The sequence below is a fragment of the Brachyhypopomus gauderio genome, chromosome 19, assembly GCF_052324685.1.
Source record: "Brachyhypopomus gauderio isolate BG-103 chromosome 19, BGAUD_0.2, whole genome shotgun sequence".
Classification (NCBI taxonomy): domain Eukaryota; kingdom Metazoa; phylum Chordata; class Actinopteri; order Gymnotiformes; family Hypopomidae; genus Brachyhypopomus; species Brachyhypopomus gauderio.
In genome coordinates, this window is record NC_135229.1 from 8,735,460 (window position 1) to 8,754,798 (window position 19,339).

Here is a 19,339-nt window from a genome sequence, read left to right on the forward strand (position 1 = left end):
ATGGCCGACTACTTATTTCAGTAGGTCCCCTGAGCAGTGATATCACATATAATCCTTTCAGGTCTTCATAACATTTTTGTTTAATTATTTATGAACATACCTTGCCATTTTAAATCATTGTGGTCAATAAAAAGATTTTTTTTTGCTCCCGTGTCTCTCTCTCTAGCTCCTGTGTGGTAGTGAACATGCCATGACTAAGAGCTTAGCTGGCTGACTTATGTTCAGGAGGGTAAATACAGAATGGGGACAGAGGTATATAAGGAGAGAAAAAAAGAAGTGAATGGAGTTTTCTTACATCAGTGACTCCCGCCTCCACTATGGTGACTCTGGCTTCTTTCTCCAGCGTATCCTTCTGACGAACTGATTAAATATACATACATACGCAAACACACAGGAAAGGGAGTGACAATGATCACACAGTGTGAGAGGGAGGGGAAAAGTGTGTTTGTGTGTATGCCCGTGTGTGTATGTATATAAAAACCTGTACCTGCTACATTGGCCACATCAGCTGTCGTAACATTCTGAGCATTCGGGCGAACCTGAAATGTCACAGCTGGACCAATAACACTAAACAAACAAACACACACACACACACACACACACACACACACACATGCAGACATACATATAAAAAAATAATCCTTTGTGATCATCATGATTGCTGAATATTATGTCAAGGTATTACTAGATATAGTACACTAGAGTTTACTAAATTATATATTAAATATCATAAATTAGCATTATATATTAGCATATAGTATGCCTATACTATGTCAGTACAGTGGGTTTACAGTGTATCTCAGTGTAATGCCTAAAGGGCGATAGAGAGACATTCAGAACACATAAACAAATGAATGGTATCACGCACACAAACACAGGACTCACGAGAGCTCAAGGAAATCAGTCATCTGGATCTTTGCTTTGTGAGACAGGAGCTCCATCAGGTGCACAGCCTGGTCAGTGGGGATGGAGCTGAGAGAGACAGAGACAGACGGAGAGAGTCACCGTGCTGTGTGTTACGGTGTGTGAGTGTGTGCACGAGAATCGGAGACTCCCTCTCTGTAATGTAACATCTGTAATGATGCACTCACACATGGGACTGTAATTTACAGTGTAGCTGACAGCCACAAAGAGTAAGAACAACAGCAAATTAATAACAGCAAATAGGGTCACGACTCCTCCCTCAGGGTCAATTGTGTTCGTCCATATGTTTGTCTGTTTATCTGCGCTTACGTCTGTGTGTGTTTCCAAGAGTGTGTTGGTCTGTAATCTCGTCTCATCTCATTACTGTGCATTACGCTCATATCTTGTCATCATCAGTGTATTGATGTGTGTGATTTGTCTACATTCTTTGTCAGTGGTTGTCTGACATTAGTCCTGCACCTTCATCTCGTTAACTGCAGCGTCATTAATGCAGGTTACATGTTGAAATGAGGCTCTCTGCTCTTTGTCCTGTTTCCTCACAATTGTTACATGTTAAACAAAGATTCTAAAGTAGAGATAAAATAAAGAATGTACCACCTTTATGCAAATGAATATTATCACTAGAGACTATACCTGATAAAATAGAGATAAACAATACGGATTATGGCATCTCAGAAACCTTTAGATGAGGTATTGTAGATGTTCTATTGAGTAAGTAACCGACTGTGGCAAAGTGTCTGTTAAAAGTTACATACAGTGGGTTGCAAAAGTATTCATACCCCTTGAACTTTTCCATATTTTGTCACATTACAACCACAAACATAAATATATTTCACTGGAATTTAATGTGAAAGACCAACACAAAGTGGTATACAATTGTGAAGTGGAAGGAAAATTATACATGAATCAACATTTTTTTTTACAAATAAAAAACTGAAAAGTGCGATGTGCAAAATTATTCAGCCCCCCTGAGTCAATACTTTGTGGAGCCACCTTTTGCTGCAATTACAGCTGCAAGTCTTTTAGGGTATGTCTCCACCAGCTTTGCACATCTGGTGTGCATTGGTGCAACCAATTGCATTCAGAAGTTGCCTGATGACTGCTAATGACTCAAAAGGGTCCGCCTGTGTGTAATCTAATCTCAGTACAAATACAGCTGCTCCGTGACGGCCTCAGATGTTGGTTAAGAGAATATTGGGGAGCAAACAGCATCATGAAGTCCAAAGAACACACCAGACAGGTTAGGAATATGGTTTTGGTGAAATTTAAAGCAGGCTTAGGTTATAAAAAGATTTCCCAAGCTTTGAACATCTCACGGAGCACTGTTCAATCCATCATCCGGAAATGGAAAGAGTATGGCACCACAGTAAACCTGCCAAAACAAGGCCGTCCACCTAAACTTACAGGCCGAACAAGGAGATCACTGATCAGAGAGGCAGCCAAGAGGCCCATGGTGACTCTGGATGAAATGCAGAGAGCCACAGCTCAGGTGGGGGAAACTGTCCACAGGACAACAATTAGTCGTGCACTACACAAATGTGGTCTTTATGGAAGAGTGGCAAGGAGAAAGCCATTGTTAAAAGAAAACCATAAGAAGTCCCGTTTGCAGTTTACCAGAAGCCATGTTGAGGACACAGCAAACATGTGGAAGAAGGTGCTTTGGTCAGACGAGACCAAAATTGAACTTTTTGGCCACAATGCAAAACGCTATGTGTGGCGGAGAAATAACACTGCACATCACTCTGAAAACACCATCCCCACTGTCAAATATGGTGGTGGCAGCATCATGCTCTGGGGGTGCTTCTCTTCAGCAGGGACCGGGAAGTTGGTCAAAGTTGATGGGAAGATGGATGGAGCCAAATACAGGGCAATCTTGGAAGAAAACCTGTTGGAGTCAGCAAAAGATTTGAGACTGGGGCGGAGGTTCACCTTCCAGCAGGACAACGACCCTAAACATAAAGCCAGAGCTACAATGGAGTGGTTTAAAAAAAAGAATATTCATGTGTTAGAATGGCCCAGTCAAAGTCCAGACCTAAACCCAATTGAGAATTTGTGGCAAGATCTCAAAACTGCTGTTCACAAACGCTCTCCATCCAATCTGACTGAGCTTGAGCTGTTTTGCAAGGAGGAATGGGCAAGAATTTCAGTCACTAGATGTGCAAAGCTGGTGGAGACATACCCTAAAAGACTTGCAGCTGTAATTGCAGCAAAAGGTGGCTCCACAAAGTATTGACTCAGGGGGGCTGAATAATTTTGCACATCGCACTTTTCAGTTTTTTATTTGTAAAAAAAAATGTTGATTCATGTATAATTTTCCTTCCACTTCACAATTGTATACCACTTTGTGTTGGTCTTTCACATTAAATTCCAGTGAAATATATTTATGTTTGTGGTTGTAATGTGACAAAATATGGAAAAGTTCAAGGGGTATGAATACTTTTGCAACCCACTGTACATCTCTGCTTGGTGTTTTCTCCTACCATTATTTAAAAAACTATTTTGCAGCCAGCTTTTTTTGTTTTTTTTTTTTATGAAATAAACACGTTAATGTTCATACACCCTCATTGTTTTTGCTTTTACGAGAAAGTAAGAGAAAAATGTACTGGGTGATCACTCAGATATTTACTTGATGATTAGTTTATTTTTCTATTTTTACTGGAGTTACATTTACTCTTTAATGTATTTAGTTAATGTTTCAAGTTCCACTTCATTTTGAATTCAGTGTGCCAGGTACCACTTGCATGCTCACACTCTCAGACACACACACACACACACCTGTGTCCCAATCACCCACCTATTAGTACGTGTTTCTCATGCTGAATGTTGCCAGCTGTCTGCACTGAGCCCTTACCTGTAGCTGCTCTCAAGTGCCTTCCAACATTTAACCTACGCGCTGAGCTGTTACTGTTGCACTCTTTTTTGTTTTCAAGCTTTTGTTTTCAGGTTTCCTCAAATTGAGCTTTGACAAAAAGTGAAGTTTCTTATGACTTACTCCCTTCTTGCTGCCAATGTCACAATATATTTATAGTACCGTATATAAGTATAAGCCTTACAGTGAAAAGCTTGTCAACAAATCTGTTGTGCAAAGCTCAATTTGAAGAGCATAAAGTGTTTAGGCAGCCCCGGCTACTTAAAACATAGCACACCTTTGTGTGTGTGTGTGTGTGTGTGTGTGTGTTTGTATGTGTGTGTGTGTGTGTGTGCGTGTGTGTGTCTGTAGGTGTGTGTGTGTGTGTGTATGTATGTATGTGTTTGTGTGTGTGTGTGTGTGTATGTGTGTGTGTGCGCAGGTGTGTGTGTCTGTATGTCTGGAGGTGTGTGTGTGTGTGTGTCTGTGTCTGTCTGTGTGTGTGAGAGAGAGAGAGAGAGAGAGAGAGAGAGAGAGAGAGATACTCACTCAACATCTGTAATGATGTACCCATACACGTCACTATTTGTGTTTGACTGCACGTCGAGCTGCAGGTCCGTCACTTTTGTGTGTTTGCGGCGTGTCGCTGCGTCGTCCTCCAGTACAGGAGCAGGCGCGAGAGCAGCTGCCTGCACCCAGCCCTCCACCTCCTCCACCTGCTCCATGGCTTTCTTCTGCATTCCTACATCTCGCTGGGTTGTCCTGCTGCGAACTGTCTCTATGGATATGCCCCGCCCCTTCCCTAAAGGCCCCCTCTCTGAGCGCGAGTCCTTATCCAGGTACTCTAACAGCTTGGTCAACAATCCTTGTTTCTGTTAAGACAAGGAATATATATTTACTGTATATATACTACACTGAAAACACAAAGCATTACAGAATGATTCACTAATCTTCCCTCCCTCCCATGACTGCTCACCGAGTGGTCTTCAACAGATCTTTCCTCTTCCCTGGTCTCACTCTCTGGAATAGGACAGCACATTTCATATTTGCACATGTATTTTGATGAAACGGATGAATTCAGATTATTCTTAAGAACTAGCTTGTGAATACTTGGTAGTGGTTTGTGGATCTCTGAGTGTATTTACCTGTCAAAGATGGGCTGGTCAGCTTTTGATCAAGAGATGAAGTTTCTTCACTCTGCTGCCTTGATGTCTCTGAAACATTTTGGTCCCCTGTATCGTCCCCAGTTTGCAGGTCCCCAGTCTGGAGGTCCCCAGTCTGGTTTTCTTCCTGCACATCTCGTGGTGTGTATCCCTGTTCTGCTTGCTGCTCCACCACCTGCAGAGCGTCAGCGATGAGAGCAGCCAGCTGGTTGAGATCTGCTGTGCTCAGGCTCTCAACATCCACGTTGTGCTTTCCCACATTTCGCAGAACATTCCGAATGAAGGTTTCTGAGGATGGCAGAATAAGGAAGCACCTTGTTTAAACTGGAGAAGAAGGTTTAAACTGCATCATTAAAACTACCCCTCCAGCATCAACCAAGATACATTGATTGGCCTCCCATCCAAATGACCAAAGAACCAGTGGTCCATGGACATTGTCATGTGGCCAGGAATCCAGTTTCCTAACATTTATAGCTATGTAGCGAGCCTACCTAGTTTAAATGTAAATGTGAAATCTTTTTTTAATTTTTTTACTCATCTGTGCAGTTAGAACACACACACCCACTAGTGATTACTAGGGGGCTGTGGATCACACGTGCCCAGAGTGGTGGGCAGCCCTAGCCCAGCGCCCGGGGAGCAGTAGGGGTTAAGTGCCTTGCTCAAGGGCACCTCAATCATGGCCTCAGGCCTGGGAATCGAACCCACGACCCTCCGGTCACAAGACCAGTTCCCTACCACCAGGCCATGACTGCCCCCCTGCAGACTGCCAGACCAATGGCCTACAATAAGCAAAGCCTCAATGTCTTGATGCTTAGTCAAATACTCCCTTGCAGGATTTGTTGGTGAAATTAAAGTGATGATGATACTACTGGGTGTGCTTGCTGTATGGGAATACATAATATATTTTATTTACAATAAAAAGTTTTTAATTACAACTTTCATTTTGAACAGCAAAATAGCTGAATCAAGAACATCATATTTAATATTTTCTATTTAAAGTAAAAAAATTGTAATTAAAAAGATAAAAAAAGTACTTATAAATAATTGGGGAAATCTTTAAATCAACTGGACATCAGAAATTCCTGATTTTGGCTTCAATTGATAACACTGAGAAAAGACACACAATTAACTTTTTACCCAAAAGGTCATGAGAGCTTAAAATGCTCATTAATTGTGTAGATTTGAATAGAGTCTTATTGGTATTTAAATTGAACTTTGAGGGGATAGTTATCTAACTGGCAAAACTACATTTGTCAATAACACTGCTAATGCAAAAAAAAAAAAATTATCTTATATGAGACCTTGTAAAAGAAATAGTATATTTTTGAACATATAGTGAATGACTATAACAGTAATGTACAGAATGGAAGGAGACAGGGATCATACCATCTATAGGAGTCAAGGGGTCCCTGGCAGAAGACTGTGATGATCCACCCTTCATGAATACTGTGTTTAATTTTTGTCTTGCCCCCTGGTCAGGTTTCAGTGGATTGTTCTGAGACAGGTACTGCTTTAGAGCAGTAACAAGAACACCTGGGCCATTTTGTTGCGCAGGGGCAGACGCTGAGTCACTCTGGTAATATGTGAGGTCGGGGTAAGAAGCCTGCTGGTAAGTAGACTCTGGAGTGAACTCTGGAGGGGCGGAGTCAACTTTATTACGTGTTTTTCCAGAACGATAATATTCCAGCGGCAGAGAAGACTTCATGTTGCTGACCTATAAACAAGCAACATGCACCAGAAGTAAATATACATGTTATTAATAACTTTTATTAGTGTAGTTAAAACCACTCATAACACAATATTTTCGAATATAATTTTTAAAAAGCATATGGACAAGCAACTCCACCCGTCCCAACACACACTACCTGACTGCCTTGTTTAGGCAACAAACCCAGGTTGAGCAGGTACTTCTGCAAACTCCTGGTAAGCTCCACCTCCAAATCTTTCAATCTTCCATTTCCCACTGTAACTGACTGTACCACTGGCCTACACAACAGGAAGAGAGGATTACTAGCATAACTCGGTTCTATCATAAACATGTCCTGTCTTTTATAGATCAGTTCGTAATCAGATCCTAATCCATTCCTACATGTAGCATTTTTGCCTGAATACATCCGAGTCAATCATTCGATCATGGAAATCATTATTTGTCTTGAACAGCAGGTGAGAGAAAAGTGCTGCATGCTTTGTGCAGGTATTTGAATCCTGGTGCTAACAGGATGTTTTAATAAAATGAGTACATTGCTCATAGTTAGGGTTGCCACCTAGGTCTGACAAAAAACAAGGACACTGGCAATTAGTTGAGCGGGGGGGGGGGGGGGGGGGGGGGGGGGGGGGGATTGCGTTTGTGGCGAACGTAAAATGTTACCGGAGGGGTTTAAAATGGACACAGCGAGAAAAAAAACAGATTTAAAGTGTGCAGAAACAGTCTGAATCGTGGTTTGAACTAACCTGGTTTTTTTTTTTTTGCCGGGACTGAATATTAAAAAGAAGAAAAACCGGGACAGTCCCGGGAAAACCGGGACAGGTGGCAACACTACTCATAGTATGATCTAAATTATTGAAAGCCCCAGTTGTGACGATACGGGGTGAGCGAAGGACGAGACACCGGATCCTTGCTGTAGACGTCACTTTTATTGTTAACACGGAGATTGCACAATAGCGCACGAGAAACATATAACGTGTACTACAGAGACGTGTAGACTTTAGACAACGACGAGCACAGGACACTGCGCGAGCGCACATTAAATAGACAAACCACATTAGCCCCACGTGATCACGAGACGATTCACAGGTGAGACTTATTAATCACACAACAAAACCCTAACCATGTATATACACTGACGCAGACAAAGCACGTAAACAACGTTGACACACGCCCAAAAGGGAGGGGCCGGGGTCCTCAACGTGACAGACGCCCCCTCCAAGGGCACTACCCGTCCCGGGCTGCCAACAGGACCGAGTGCCCCGAACCCACGACGATGGGCGGATCCGACGCGCTCAGTCCTGCGTCTGGGAGGTGACCGCCCTTGGTGAAGCGTCCGCCACGGACCGCCTAGAACACCCTCCCTGGGAAGACGGGGGAAAAGACGGAAGACACATTAAACGGAACATTCACAAACACACACACAGGCACGTTCACACACAGTGGCACAAGAGGGAAAAACGGGTTTGGTACACAAAGGGGAAGACTGACAAACACGGGAACACACACACGACATAGGCGCCAGGCTGCGCGCCAGGAGAAGGGTGAGTAGGGGAGATAGACCGGGAGCTACTGGTGCTGCTGGCGCTGCGGTGGGCGGTGCTCCTCCTGCCCCTGCTGCATACCCACCACCGAGCGCAGCGCGGCTGGCGGACGCGCCCGGTACAGCGCGGCCAGCGGACGCGCCCGGTGCAGCGCGGCTGGCGTACTCTCCCCTCAGCTGGCTGTATGGCACGTCCACCTCACTCCACGACTGTCCTCTGGAGTTGACAGTGGGCGCTTGCACTTCCATGTCCGTCGCCTCACTGTGCTGACTCCAGCTCATGGGCTGCTCCAGGCTGCCACCCCGGGAGCAGTCCATGTTCTCTCCACTAGAGCGAGTAGAGGACGGGGTCCACCTCCCTTTAACCCTCTCGGCCGACGGTTCCGAGGGGGGAGGGCTCTCCTCCTCCTCCTCGGTGTCGTCTTCCTCGGGGTGATCCTCCCCGCCTTTCCCTACGGCGGTAGAGGGACCTACGGGCGGAGGGAGGTAATCATCTTCCTCCGACTCCGACTCCTCCTCCCCGTAGTCGACGGTGAAGGCGTCGCCTATAGATGGAGGGTAGTCCTCCTCCCCTTCTCCACCGTAGTCTATGGTGGAGGCGTCGCCTATAGATGGAGGGTAGTCCTCCTCCCCTTCTCCACCGTAGTCGACGGTGGAGGCGTCGCCTATAGACGGGGAGTAGTCCTCTACCTCGTCTTCCTGCTCCTCCTCCTCAGAGTCCTCCTCTCCGAACTCCTCCTCCGGAGTTGACGCGATAGCGCCGATTGTGCAGGCGACCACCCTCGGAGGCGAGAGGGCGCGGGAAGGAGACGAGTGGAGATGTCTCCAAATCCTCACCGCGCCCTCGCGGAACATCTCCGCCCTCTCCGGGTCCTTGCACTCACGCGCCGCAGACAGCTGGGAAGCCCACACAGGGTCCCTCTCCAGCTGTTCCTGCGTGGGCATCGCCTCCTGAAGCGGAGAGGAGCCCTCCTCTCGACCGGGGGGGGTCTTCCTCCAGCTCGAGGACGCCCACCCGCAGGGGCGATAGCTCCCGAGAAAGAGAGGGGTGTCGCTCCTCCCATACCCGAGCAGCTGTCTTGCGGTATTCCTCTCTCAGCTCGGGTATGGAGGTCTCCCGAGCCGCGCACAGCAGGTAGGCACACTCTGGGTCCTGCATCAGCTGTGCCAGAGTCGGCGGGGCTTTGTGGCGTGAGGGAGAGGAAGAAGAGCGGTGATGCCGCTTGCAGGGTTTCTTCCCCTTCTTTAGCTTCGGCTTGTAGCCTGGCATCCCTTTTTGTGTCTCGGAAGGCTCGTCGTTCTGTGACGATACGGCGTGAGCAAAGGACGAGACACCGGATCCTTGCTGTAGACGTCACTTTTATTGTTAACACGGAGATTGCGCAATAGCACACGAGAAACATATAACGTGTACTACAGAGACGTGTAGACTTTAGACAACGACGAGCACAGGACACTGCGCGAGCGCACATTAAATAGACAAACCACATTAGCCCCACGTGATCACGAGACGATTCACAGGTGAGACTTATTAATCACACAACAAAACCCTAACCACGTATATACACTGACGCAGACAAAGCACGTAAACAACGTTGACACACGCCCAAAAGGGAGGGGCCGGGGTCCTCAACGTGACACCAGTAAATCTACATTTTGACGTGATGTTGAACTATTGATTAAAATCAGAGGACAATTTTTTTTCCTTTTGAATCTGTGTCATGAAAAACATTTCTCCAAGTTTTCCAATATGAATTTCATGAACTGGTGTGCATGTGTGTGTTTGTGTGAATTACCTTGAGTCAGGTGGTGGTAGAGAGATCTTACGTAGTTTAGAGAATTCATTAGCCAGGACCTGCTGAGTAACATCATCTTCCCATGACAAGCCTGGAGGAACATCTATGATATGTAATTCTGATCTCAACAATATCTGTTGTGAGAAATTCTACATCAGTAAAAATGAATCGAATCCATATAATGGCAAACATCTTGGAATAAACTTCCTCTCAGTGTTTGGTACTCAGACATGGTGTCAGTTTTTAAGTTTACATTGAAAACAATTGTCCAGGTTAAGCATTTGTACGTTAGTTTTTTTCATGGATATAGAGAATTAAGATAAGCTCTCACACATTCACAAAGGTTGGTTGACACTGTGGCAGAAGGGCATTGTTGTCTCAAGAAACCTTCGCCATTTTTAGCTAAACTATTATAGCCAGGTCTGCTGATCTGTAAAATGGTGATGTGAGTCTGGCCTTGAATGAGAATTCCTGCTTGTCTACCCCTGAACTTTGCCATTGGTCTTCCAGCTATGCCTGCCAGGCTCATCTACATATGCCAAATGTCTTCCTGATGAGATTACAAACTGTGGCTGAGTGTCTTGGAGACTTTAGTCAAGAACCCATCACCACTTCCCTCTGTGCTCTCTCTGTGACCCTGCTGCAGAGCTTTAGTTCAATATTGCCTTCAAATGCAAAACTTCAAATGAGGTAATTTCTCATAACACTGCTTGGAGGGCCATGTAGGTCTCACACTTTGCCCTATCCCAAAACAAACTGGACACCTTACCCCTAGATGTGAAAGTGCAAGATGAAAGTGGATGGGCATGGGTTGACATGGGATTGGACACCTTTATCAATAGCTGTACATTTAATGAGTCATTTCTTAACTCACTAGTCAGATTACACAAAAACAACTTTATTTTGTGTTATTGGTTTGTCGAGCAAAGGAGGATGAGTTTCCAGTTCTGAGCATTGGAGAAAACTCTTAGGTAGCATTTCTACCTTTTGCGAGCTCATTACAACATTACAAGACTGTATTCAGATTCTCTATAACGTTGACTTCTGTGATGTTACTTTATGACAACAAAAAAGTGTTTATACAAATAAATTAGAATCTTAATTTAAATGGTCTAGATGGAGATGAATGTAAGTTATTGATATTAATGATAATTCTAGTACTAGTCTGTCTAATTCATCTAGAATTAGTCAGACTAATTGTTTGCATTGTTTGCACATCAGTAGACTTGATGCTCTCTGATGCAGCAGCAGTCAAAGTCAGTAACATCAAGCAAGTGCTTTGGGAGATTCACCCATTTATGGATCAATATGTTAAAGGTTCTTTCTCTCTCTCTTACACACACACACACACACACACACACACACAAACACACACACACACACTTTGTGCGCATTATCTTGCAGTGAATCATTTGCCCCGGGAATGATGCATTTAGGTGTGAGTCACCGCAGTAACCACTGCGACGGTAGTAATGCGTGTGTGGTTGCCATGGTGGCAGGGATATGTATACCTCTGACCGAGAGTTTCTGGAGCAGTGAGCGGAACCTCTGTAGTGTCGCCGGGGTGATGTCATACATGTACATATCCGCTCCCATCATCACCTGGCAATGCCCAAACATGCCATCTGTAAAATAATGACACCAACTGTTAATACATGCAAACACTGGAACCTAGCTGAGACATAGACTTACTGTAGACTTCTGTAGATGACTACAGAAATTTGGTTGAAATGTGTATAGCGCCTGCCAAATCTTTGTTTAACGGGAGAGCTCTGATGTTCTACATTAGGAACAAAATATCTTTTTTTGGTGCCAGTGGTTTACACCTTGGCATACAATGAACATATATGGGTTGTTAACCATGTGACTGATACAGAATTTACATATTTCTCAACAAGTTGAATGTGAGAAAGATTTTTGTTGGATGCACAACAGGTTAATTAGACATCTGCTCACTGCATAAGATGTATTATGCTCCTCCATACGCTTCTAGTTGTTCTTTTGTTGGAAGGTCGGAAGGTCGATCCTAGTCTCAGGTCACTTGCACAAGTATTTCCCTATTTTGACTCCAACCTATCTTGTCTTCAACACTGCCTCCACCATGCTTCTCCGGAGATGGTGTTTAGAAGTTGATGAGTAGTGTTTGGTTTGTGCCATACATAGCACTTTGCTACAAGGCCAACACACTAGAGAACCTTTTCGAGCTTGCTGAGTATTTACATTTAAATGTTTTGAAGTGAAGGTCTCATCATGCTCATCTTCCATAAGGCCCACCATGATGGAGTATCTGGAAAACTGTGCACAGCTGCAGGAGACTTCAGCTGCTTGTGAGCAAACTTTTACCTCTTGGTCACCAATACACAGACGTGTACAGGCAGAGTTGTGTCTTTGCCTTATTCATTGTGTCTTTCTATTTCATAATAATGGATTTAATAGTGCCTTGTGAAAGATGCATTAATGCCTGAATAATTTTGTAAGCTATATTGATTTTCTTCATGTTTCATTATTATGAGCTAATTTGTATAGGTTCGTGATCAATAATGATTATTCATAATCACATTATTTGTGAGAATTCATGATCATTAACAAATGAAGTCAATTTCAGGTTATAACACAATAAAATCTGAAACTTTTCAATTGATATGAAAACCACACAAGGCACTGTATGCTTAGCACAGTATAGAGACTCAAGAAAAGATCAGTGATCCATGAGATGCATTTCAGAATTACTTTGTGTCCTTAGTCCCTATTCTAAACATTTTCAGGATGCATTTTAAAACTCTAATTTTTTGTTAGGAATAAACTGCAAAGTAATATCCATTATCTAATATCTAAGCAATTAATGTCTCCTACATATGTCTTTTAAAAAAGTTTATTTCTGTTATATAAATCATAAGTAAATTTGCACATTAATATAGTTACAAAAGGATGCAACAAAATGTTGTAATTTGTAATTGTTCTTCAATATTCTTCCATGTTCTTGAATGTTCCATCATATTCCTGAGTATTGTAGAATATGGGTTTGTGCTCCTCAGTGATCGATATGCAGGCTTGTCAACAGAGCAACTTCAGCTGGGCTAAAAATAGAATGCTAGAGGGGGTGCAGGTTGTGCATGTGTATCTGTAGATGTTTACAACGTCTATCAAACATTACATTAGAAGGAAAATGAGAGGTTCTGCTTTGCAAAGCTGAAAAAGTGCAAAAACAAACAAACAAGAGCTTTTAAAGCAGTGCAAGATATTTTTTTTAATAGTGCACCAATACACACAATGCAGTCTGATGTATTTCTCTCTCTCTCTCTCTCTCTCTCTGTCTGTCTGTCTCTCTGTCTCTCTCTTACACACACCTCATCTATAAGTGGGTCACAAATATATGCCAGTACACTAATTATTACCAATGTTGTTATCATGTACCTTTTATTCATTCAGTGATCCCATTGCTATGACTTAAATAAATAGGTGTGATTCAGGTTTCACTATACTGCTACCACTGCCCCTACCTATGGTCTGACTCTTCTTGCTGGTGTGCCCTCCTAGCATAGAAAAGTGCATGTTTTTAAAATTGCTAAACCATTGGCACAAGGTATGAACGGTGTTACATATTATACAGAGAGCTACAAAAGAGCTACCTATATGTTACAAGTGTATGGTTTCATTTCACTGGTGTCTATGTTGTGTCTTTATACCTATAAGCTCATTGAGCTACATTTAAACATTTAAAACCCCATAAACTCCAACACTACCAACCCACACACCCAACCCATATGCCGTTACACGTGTGAGCCTTAGTGGGCCATCACAATGCAGTCTGATGTATTTCTCTCTCTCTCTCTCTCTCTCTCTGTCTGTCTGTCTCTCTGTCTCTCTCTTACACACACCTCATCTATAAGTGGGTCACAAATATATGCCAGTACACTAATTATTACCAATGTTGTTATCATGTACCTTTTATTCATTCAGTGATCCCATTGCTATGACTTAAATAAATAGGTGTGATTCAGGTTTCACTATACACATCAGTACAGCAATGTGTGTGTGAAAGAGAGTGTGTACATTTTTGTAATGTAGCACAATTTCTGCTGTAGGCCTTCATTAAATGAAATGTATTTTTGTTCAGAATAAAGAAGGAAACATTACAAACACTGCATAAACTGCAGCCCAATATAAAACAGCATATTTTAAACAGCTTTTACCAAAAAGCTGACTGAAAACATACACACAAATGCAAGTGGGTTATGTCAACATACAGGTTAACAATGCAGTTATCAAATGAGCTCTATTCTTTCAATGATAACCATTTTTATTATAAGTGGGAATATATGTATGCAATTTCACCATAATAAGTTACGATACAAATCTATAGCATATTTTAAGTAAAAGCTTCCTGTCTGGTTCTTGTTCTCTTATTATTACCCACAGCTGTCTCCAGTCATTCCAATTTTTCCATCTGTTTTTTATTATTGTCTTATGTCCAAGTAATTGAACGTAATAAATAAAAATGTGGTTGCTCTTGGTGCTTGTGGCTATATTAATGTGAACTCAAACCTCACAGACCAAAATGAAACTTGGATCAAAATGTGTGAAGTTCATTTCAGAAGTGTTCGGGTAAAGCAAACTGAAGCCATATGATGTTTGTTTTGCCACACCCAGTCAACAACCCATAAAAGCAAGTGACCTGACATGCCACCTCACAAGCACACACACACACACACACACACACACACACACACACACACACACACACACACACACACACACACACACACACACACACACCGGAAGGTTCCATTATTCTGGATCTCTGTAAAGATGTGGATTGCATAGTCTGTGCTACATCACTGTGCCTCTGATTCTAGTAACTTAAGCTTACATATAGGTCAGTGGCTCTATTTTTTAATTGTTTGTGTACACATCTTACCATTGACACAAAACTCATACTTCTTACACAGGCTCTCTTCAAACAGGCAGCCTGGGGAAGAGAAGACAGACAGCAGACAGAGAAAATCAGTAACTAAAGTAACAGTCATACTGTTTATGTGTAATCTCAGCACACATGCCACTATTTCCACAAGCAAATGGATAACTTAAAATTTTGTCCAAAAACATTACTTATAATAAGTTATAAGTAATATAAATAAGGTATTTTAGCAATCATTCTCATAAAACCAATTCTTTGCACTATATACAGTTGTAATTATACAGTTATTTATAAAACTCTAAATAATGAGTTGTTTGTTAGAAGCAATTGTCTCCAGACCGTTTTTTAGGTTAATCAATGTCGCTGACAACCCTAAATATAAAAATAGCTTTAATGTAAATTATGAATGAGCATTTAAATGTATTTAAATGTATTTTATCTACAGTATTTGCTTGATGACAAGAATGCTGGCCTTCTAGCATTAAGGTTATCTGTAACGTATAAAATGGTATGTATTTTTTTTTTATCAACTGTTACCATAAGATGGAAATAATATTACATGGTTGAATTAGCAGTGCAGTGAAATTCCTTCGTCTTGTTCTATGCCCCATGGATGTCTATGAAATGTTAATTTAGAAGCACACATGAAAAATTAAAACAAGAAAAATGCATAAGCACCGCACGTTTAGTTTGAAATAGACAACCAAATGAATTCAAAGGTCAGCCTATCTAAAGAATTCACTCAGTCAAAGGTTTAGACAGATGGAATGTTTAGCTGCCCATGGAATGTTCAGTTGCACATTTGGAGTGAAAACGGATAGAGAAGTATCTGTTCTCGTTTAGTCATGTCTGAGGAGTGGGATGTGAAAGTGACATATCCGTGCTTATTTAATCATGTCTCAAAAGTGGGAGGTGAGGAGTACGGTATTTGTGCTTATTTCCTGGCTTATTTGAGGCCTGGCAAACTGAGTCATTGCTTTCAATTGGAATTATGTTGCATTCACTACTCTCAAATCTACATCTCGCACGCACACACACACACACACATTTTAGATGAGCCACTACACCTTCCCACGGCATATTCTAATTTGAATCTAACAACTCAATTTTTTCTCCAGGATGTTACTCCATCCTGCTATGCTGTCAACATTCTTTTCTTTACATCCATGCTTCATCATAGCATTCATCATCATCATAGAAATACATTTCTCAAGTCATTATCATAGAAAACAGAAATGTGGGAAGGGAAAAGCATAAACACATGAGTACAGTGCAGAATGTACCGCATGCAACAAGCTATAAGGCTATAAGGTTCTGTTCACTTCTTCTGAACAGACAGTAGTGCAAGTTACAGTTTGTTCCACTTACTGGTGAGTAGTCCTCCATGAAGACTCCTAACACTACATTTGCCTACATCTGTAACATAACTGAAATTATAAGCTTTTCTGGAAAAGGGCAAAATTTAAATGACAGGATAAGTGGTTGATTCTGCTGAATATGCATTAACATGTTCATGTATTTCTACACAAATACCCTAAAATGCCAACAAACTCTCCTTGTCCACCACTGGCTGTAGTTGCTCATTGGGAAACCAAACACTTTCCCACAGGCTGATTTGAAAGCAGGCACGTCTTCTAGCAACTGAGTGTCATTCGTCCTAGTGTGATTGACTCTGACTCAGAAATCAATGAGCTTTGGGCTAAATTTTACTAACTTGCTAATGGTTTATGATTTCGGGTAGAACTTGTGATTGTAAAATTTGATTCAGCATTACGTTTGTGAATCTTTGCACACAGGCTACTCTGAATTCTCCATACACCAAACTCACAAACCTTTATATCCCTAATCACTACCCACAACATTCAAAGAGCACGGAGCATAGCATTAGCTATTCTTTATTAAGATTTAATAGATATAAATAACCACATGTCTTCTGGAGAATATTGAACAGCTGAAATTGTTTTAAAAATGGTTTCCATTTCACTTCAAATCTTGATGTCTTACTAAAAATGATGATGCTTATTATTGTGCTGCAGATTTATTATTCAAGGATCAGTGAAGGCTTTCAGAATAGAGAATCGTTTTGTACAATGCACAAGAAATACAAACTGATGCTGAGAGATGGGTACAGTTAATGAGACAGAAAACAGTCTACTGAAACAAAATCAGATTGCAATAGCAAAACAATCAACGTAAAGCAATATAAAAATGCTAAAAACGCTTAATAGTATATCTCTAGAAATCGGAAACTACAGGAACAGCAATACAATTGCCCCAGCAATAGACCAGTGAGCTAAAGGTGCACATGGAAACAGACACAGCTTTTAGTTCACTGTATAAGTGTCCATTAAACACTGGTAATAATAGCACTTGTAAAAATAGTTGAATGTAATTAATCAGTAATTTTTGAATGTAGTCCATTGCTGCCAAATTATTGATGAAGACTTTGATAGTTTTTAATCGATGGGCTGATAATCAGAACAATATGAAGGTCAAACCAGACTGAGTCCTGCATACTGTCATGAGCCATCACCATGAATTAAAGATGCTAGGACCTGTTGCTATGGTTACACCTGCCCCCTGATTGACAAGGTAACCTTTACAAGAGCTGGGTTAATGAATCTCTCTCTCTCTCTCTCTCCTGTTTCTTGTCTCTCCCAGTCTCTCTCTTGTTCTCTCTCTTGAACAACACACACACACACAAACACACGACACTCCTGAATCATTGAATCACACAAAGTGGGCTTTCCATGTATTAGGACAATTACCCCACACCCCTTGGTTTAGAATAAGTAAATCTACACGACAGCTATGTACTCATGTAGAAACATATAAAAGATATTACAAATGCTACAAGCATGACCCATTTCTCGGGAGTTACTGATCCTACTCCTAGCACTGCTGGACACAATGTACAGTTTAAAATGCGATGTCACTAAACGATGCATTGATAACGCCGCGCGCCCTGCTGCAGGCCTGTAGTCGTGGTTTGACTGCCGCTCGCGCCCGTCTACCCGTTATGTAACGTCGAAGAAGCGAATAATGCGCTACACGGTAATATCAATTATACCGTTCTGATAGTAATACAGTTATTTTACATTAAAATCTGCTGATTATACATGCGAATGGCTGTGTTTGGGGGAGGTGCACTACAGTAGCCTGAGATACAATTCCGCTATATGTCTGTCTGTGTATGATTTAGAGACGTTTGGGCTACCAGAATAACCCATCTGTCCATGAAGCGCTTCCAGTCATGTCCCGTAAAGCCTGTTAGGACGCCCTGCCCCTACAGTGCTGCCCATGTTGGTTATAAATAAGCAAATCTTGGTTAGATAGCAAAGGAAAGCGCGTAAGGATGTATGAATAACATACACACAGTCTGCTTGAAAGGAAGATAAGGAAACTAGGTTATTGGCGTTCGGCAAATCCTGGATATGAGTTAATATTGACACGAGTCCGACAGGCTCCGTTGCTCCTGGTCTCTACCTCAGTCCATATACACAGCAGAGTGGCAAAACAAACCTACCGAATTTCCGCTCCGCTGTAACGGTGAAACCGATCTGAAGCGTAAGGAGAGACAAGAGCAGATACCGGGAATCCATATTCCTGCTCTCATAGATCCATGACACGCGTTAATAATCCATCTCAGTGATTTTTCAGTTTGTCGGGATATTGATGGTGTTGTGAAGTAAGAGATGATGCAAAGACAGTTGACGGAGGAAGAGAAAGCGGCAGGAGGAGAGGAGGAGGGGAGGTGAAGGAACCTGTCAGCTGTCCCTGCAGTCCGAGCGCTGCTCTAATGAACACCTCGCACCCGAAGTGTGGCCCGCCTGCCTCCTTTTGACGTCAGTCTCTCTCTCTCTCTCTCTCTCTCTCTCTCTCTCTCTCTCTCTCTCTCTCTCTCTCTCTCTCTCAGACAACAGTGTGACAGTAACATGGAGGAGCCAACCAAATGAATCAAAACGGATCCGGTACATGACGACTGGCCTCCACAAGTCTGCCTCAGGGACCAGATGATGAGAGGCCCTTTTCGTTTTATATTAGAAAACTTTAAAGATCAAGATCAGAAATTATTATGTTATTAGATGTTAGAAATTACGTTAGAAATTAGTATGTTATTATTTATTGAAGTTACACTAGCCTACATACAGAAGCGGTATAGTAAACTGAATGTGTTATTTAAGAGCGGTACTAAGGCAATAATCATTACAAGACCACAACAGGACCATTAGAGAAATTCTAGAGAGATAAAAGCCATTATTTCTGATTCATTTTGAAGCTTTAGTTTAGTGAAAAGTTTGATTCTATTTACTGTTTTCAACATTCAACATAATTACTGGATATTAGCATTCTGTCTAATCATGCTCATTATTATGCTGTTATTATAATATTCATGGAAGCATCCAGAGTGACCCCAGAGTTTTTTCCACTACAATCAGCAA

At 42.1% G+C, this 19,339-nt stretch overlaps 1 protein-coding gene across 1 annotated transcript in view; it reads right to left on the reverse strand.

Annotated features, from left to right (window-relative positions):
* slco5a1b (solute carrier organic anion transporter family member 5A1b) overlaps positions 1-18,736 on the reverse strand; it is a 38,866-nt gene extending 20,130 nt beyond the window's left edge. Inside the window, exons 1-12 of the mRNA XM_076981538.1 lie at positions 18,424-18,736; positions 14,898-14,948; positions 11,491-11,604; positions 9,980-10,070; positions 6,801-6,921; positions 6,322-6,649; positions 4,918-5,223; positions 4,749-4,792; positions 4,322-4,644; positions 886-972; positions 488-567; positions 296-360 (exon numbers count right to left, since the gene is read on the reverse strand). Of these exons, the coding sequence (XP_076837653.1) occupies positions 296-360; positions 488-567; positions 886-972; positions 4,322-4,644; positions 4,749-4,792; positions 4,918-5,223; positions 6,322-6,649; positions 6,801-6,921; positions 9,980-10,070; positions 11,491-11,604; positions 14,898-14,948; positions 18,424-18,499 (1,686 nt within the window). The 5' untranslated portion in view covers positions 18,500-18,736. The remainder of the gene's footprint in view (positions 1-295; positions 361-487; positions 568-885; positions 973-4,321; positions 4,645-4,748; positions 4,793-4,917; positions 5,224-6,321; positions 6,650-6,800; positions 6,922-9,979; positions 10,071-11,490; positions 11,605-14,897; positions 14,949-18,423) is intronic.
* Positions 18,737-19,339: the final 603 nt, after the last annotated feature.